At 57.8% G+C, this 4,526-nt stretch overlaps 1 protein-coding gene across 1 annotated transcript; it reads right to left on the bottom strand.

Moving 5' to 3' along the window:
• Nucleotides 1-207: 207 nt before the first annotated feature.
• On the bottom strand, nt 208-4,117 carry OXER1 (oxoeicosanoid receptor 1). The gene has a single exon (XM_033175877.1). The coding sequence runs from the start codon at nt 2,024-2,026 to the stop codon at nt 635-637; it is 1,392 nt and encodes a 463-aa protein (XP_033031768.1). The 5' UTR covers nt 2,027-4,117; the 3' UTR covers nt 208-634.
• Between the last annotated feature and the right edge of the window lie 409 nt (nt 4,118-4,526).

The raw sequence follows: 4,526 nt of genomic DNA, 5'->3' as shown, positions 1-4,526 counted from the left end.
GGAGCCCTGGTGGCCTGAGGCCCTCACCCAGGAAAGCGGTTCTGCTTTTCAGGGCATGCCAGGGCTTCCCAGAAGTTCCGGGAAGGACAGAGCCCCCTGGGATGGGGCTGCGGGATGGCTTCCCCACTCTCTCTCAAGTCTCCCTTCGCCTTGGGACACTCACGTTGACGCCTGCTGACAGTCCCAGGTTAGAATTAAAGACATGTATTTGGTCTTGCAAATAAATATATTTAGAAGGGGAGTTTATTCATATTGGAAGGGACAAACTGGAGAGCACAGAACACGCAGCTGTCCAATTTCTAAGGCGACTCTGCTGTGACAGTGATTGGCCTCTGGCCCCTGCAGCTGCGCAGGCCCCTGTCTGAGCTGGCATGCCCACAACGCCCTGCCTGTCTCCTCCACCTGGCATCCTGCTCTCCCCTGCATTCTGGGAACGCCATCCTGGACACACTGAGAGGCCTAGGCGGGTTTCTCTGCCTGTCACCCACCTGAGTTCTGCCAGTGCTTTGGCCTGGACCCTGGCCTGCTGCCATCCTTTGTCCAGTTGCTTGAGGCACCGTGTGCTGGCCTTGTCCCTCCAGGCCAGAGTGCGGCAGCCCTTACCCCCACAGCACTGCAGTCCTGCAGCTGGCCCTCAGCCCTGGGAGGAGCCTTCCTTTTCCAGAGAGACCTCAGCCTGCACTTTCAGCTTCCCTATGGCCTCCACCTTCCTAGAGGCCTCCCGGTGGCGCCACTGCCTGGAGGGTTGGTAGGAGCTCTCGTCACTCACTGGGCCCTGCCGGCCCCTCGTGAGGCCTAGCAAGGCCCGGCTCTGGTGGAGGAAGTTGGGGCTAGAGAAGCAGTAGAGCACAGGGTCCAGGACGCTGTTGAGGTAGGTGAAGGCCAGGGAGCCATGGAAGAGCTGTGTGCAGAGGTCCAGGGAGCGGCAGGCAGACAGCCAGAAGGCCACCATGGAAGCCATGCCAAAGATGATGCTGGGCAAGAAGCAGATGGTGTAGACGGCCACCACCACAGCCAGCACGCGCATGGCCCTCTGCGGTCCTGCCTGCCCACCCAGGCCACGATTCCGGATGGTGAGCCCAATGCTCACGATGGCGAAGAGGATGAGCGTCAGTGGCAGGAAGAACTCCAGCAGGTACAGTGCCTGGTGCCAGCGGAGTGAGGCCGAGGGCTTCGTGCCCACCCTGTAGCTGAGGCAGGAGGGGCCGGAGAAGGTGCTCAGGAGCAGGTGCCCGTTAAGGAGCAGGATGCCCACCCAGAGTCCCCCGGCCACCCGGGCAGCTGCCCCCACGGAAGCACGGCTCAGCGCGTGGTGGGGCTGCACCACCTTCAGGTAGCGGTTGAGCGCGATGGCTGTGAGGAAGACGACGCTGGCCGTGCGGTTGGTGGACAGCAGGAAAAGGTTGATTTTGCAGGCAGGAGCCCCAAAGCGCCAGGTCTCATGGAGGAGGTAGTAGTCCACGCGGAGGGGCAGGTTGCTGATCAGGAGGAAGTCAGCGGCCACCAGGCTGACCAGGAACACTGTGTTGGAGGTCCAGGGCCGCGTGTGGACACAGAAGATGAAGAAGGCCAAGCTGTTCCCCACCAGGCCCAGGACAAACTCCAGGGCCAGGATCGGTGCCAGGAAAGCAGACACTAGCGAGGAAGAGGTGGGGTGGCAGGGCCCTCCAGAGGACCCCCCCACAGTGGTAAAGGCAGAGGGAGCGGAGGAGGGTGAGGGAGGGAAGGAGGGAGGGAGGGCAGAGGAGGAGGGAGAGGGAGAACTCAGGTTATGAAGTTCCATGGGCTGCTTGGGCCAAGGACCTGAGAGAAGGTTCTGGAGTCTTCTACCCCTGCAGGAGTGCCCAGGACAAAATGTGATGATCAGCTCTATCAGCTGGCCACCACGGTGACACAACATCCGGACGGTTTCATCAGTATCCTCACAGCCACTGAGAAACACCCTGTGTTCCTGTTTGTAGGCCAAGGGGAACCCTGCAGCCCTCCCTCCTTCCCTCCCCCTCGGGGCACTGAGTGACCACCACATGAGGTCTCTGAGCCCAGCCTGGGAGTTGTGCTGCTGGTAGAGGAAGACGCAGGGCTCAGCAGGGGGCAAGATGGAAGCCCAGAGAAACCCTGAGGTGGGAGGAAAGTCCAGTCAGGTGAGGTGTGGGAGAGTATTTGCAGCCCTGTGTTCTGTGGCTCTCAGGATCATACAGCCCTCCCTGGACGCCCCCTCTTCCACTACATATAGAGGCTAGTGGCTGCCTTCCTGCCTCCACCAGCTCTGGCTTCAGGGACTGTGGAGCCAACAGGACATTGTCCCGGGAGAGGTGGGCAGGGAGTCAGTGAAGACCTCCACCGCCCTGCTGGGGGCCTGGAGGGAACCAGTCTTATTTGTGCTCCGCCCACCTGCTGTGTGTCTGAAAGCCCACTGCAGTTCAGCTTTCAGTTGCTCCCAGACTCCTGATGGTTCCGAAGTCTGTGATGGTTCCAAGTCTGGGTACATGGTGAAGTAAGCCCCATAGGGGACGCCCCTGCCAAATTTCTGCTGCCATGGCATGGGGACCTGGGGGCATCTCCCGCAAACAGAACAATCTTAATTTCCCCTCTCTGTGCCTCCCCATGGCTCCTTGTCCACCCCTCTCCCTGCCCCCATTAGCATTGACTGTGGAATGGGGAGTGGGAGGCTGGGGCTAGCTCCATACAAGGTACAAGTTCAGCTGTCCCATGGTGAGGTATTCTCACGAGCCCACAGGCTGGTCCTGTGGGTGGAGATGAGGGCTTCAGGCTCCTGATAACCTGGGACAGCAGGGCCAAGGGAGGCGGTGGTTCTAGGCTCCAGGGCCTGACCCCATCACTGCTAACTGGCTGGGGTCAGCAGTCTGCCATGTGTGGCCTGGCCTCTGTGTCTTAGGCACAGTGGCCCCTGGCCTCTCTTGGCTGTCCTGGGCTCCCATTTGGTCGAGGCTGAGGGCAGACATCCCTGGGAGAAGCAGGGTGGTGAGGCCCAGCCTAAGCTTCATATGCAAACAGGCCTGGGTTAGAAACAGAGTTGCCCTACTTCCAAACCTCTCTGAGCCTGATCTGTAAAATCAGGCTCTACCACCTTCTTGGAGAGTTGTGAGGATAAAATGATATCATTTATGTAAAAACTTCTAGGGGATTCCTTGGGACAGAGCAAGTGTTCACAAAAACAGATCTAATGTTCCTTTCTCTCTAGATTAGGCTTGCCCTGCATACGAGAGTAAACTGTTCTCCTCATGGCTACCTGTATTCTGACCTGGGGCCTCCCTGGAACATTCTGTGTCCTCTTCTCAGGTCCTGCACGGAGCAGTGCATGGCTACAGACCAGGAACGAGCCACGCAGAGCCTCTGCCCGCACCTATCCCGGACCATTTGTGTTTGGAGGAGCCTGATGGTGTTTTTTCTTTGCTTGCGGGAGAGGAAAGCCCTCAGGGGTGAAGAGGTGGGTGAAGGTCCCGATGTCTCTCAGGGCCAGTAGCCTTTTCAGCCAAGGCAGGTCTTTCTCTGCTCCCAGTGGAGTGCAGGAAGGCAGTGAGCCACTGGGCTGGGGCTGGGGGAGACAGGGCTCAAGTGTTCTTTTCTAGAGGAAGCTTTGAGTCCACACAGGGACCCGTTCTGTCCAGATCTGTCACTCTCATGTGCATGCCCTCATTGACTTCTCACGGAAGTCCCAGGAAACTGAGCTGTGCCCGCTGCAGGTTCCACGTTCTTGTCTCTGCCCACTGGTGCCTCTGAGGCCTCCAGCATCCCTAGACGCCCACAGCAGGCTCAGGGGGCCCTCTGGAGTCTTTGAACATGGCACCTGTGCATGACAGGGGAGGGCAGGGGGCACAAGGCCAGACGCCCCCACCGACACCGCTGAGCTCTTGGTACAACTACATGCCCCTCTCCAGGCTGCTCACAGTCTTTAGGTATTAACAGTGGTTAGTTCTGGGTGGGGGGTTTTGTGTATTTCTGGATTTTCTATAGTTAGCACAGATGACTTCTGTTATTGGAAAAAAACTCAACAGATGCTAGTGCTTTAAAGTTATGTAAAAAGACAGCCTGGGCAACATGGCGAAACCCCCATCTCTACAAAAAAGAAAAAATAAAAAAAATGAGCAGGGTGTGGTGGCGCATGCCTGTAGTCCCAGCTACTCAGAAGGCTGAGGTGGGAGAACCACTTGAGCCAGGAGGGTCAAGGCTGCAGTGAGCTGTGATCGCACCACTGCACTCCAGCCTGGGTGACAGAGTGAGATCCTATCTCCAAAAAAAAAAAAAAAAAAAGTAAAAAGAATTAATGAGAACAGAGAAGGAAGTGGAGAGATGACATTAGCTGTGCTCCCAGGACCAGGCATGGAGCATGCGTGGATCAAGTCACACACACAGTGAGGAATGCCCATCCACAAACAGGATGCCCAATAACAGACCCTCCAACACGTCCATGGTCACCTGGTGCCCTGATGCCCCAGACACACCACATGGTCCTGGGGGCCACATGGGAACGCCAGTGATGACTGCCTGCAGCAGACCCACAGGTG

The sequence above is a fragment of the Trachypithecus francoisi genome, unplaced genomic scaffold (assembly GCF_009764315.1).
Source record: "Trachypithecus francoisi isolate TF-2019V2 unplaced genomic scaffold, Tfra_2.0 Lachesis_group17, whole genome shotgun sequence".
In the NCBI taxonomy this organism is placed as follows: domain Eukaryota; kingdom Metazoa; phylum Chordata; class Mammalia; order Primates; family Cercopithecidae; genus Trachypithecus; species Trachypithecus francoisi.
Note: the sequence above shows the minus strand (reverse complement) of the source record. Positions and strands in the feature narration are given on the sequence as shown.

Coding starts and splice junctions, on each gene's coding strand:
- OXER1 (XM_033175877.1), bottom strand. CDS start 2,026: ATGTGGTGGTCACTCAGTGCCCCGAGGGGGAGGGAAGGAGGGAGGGCT.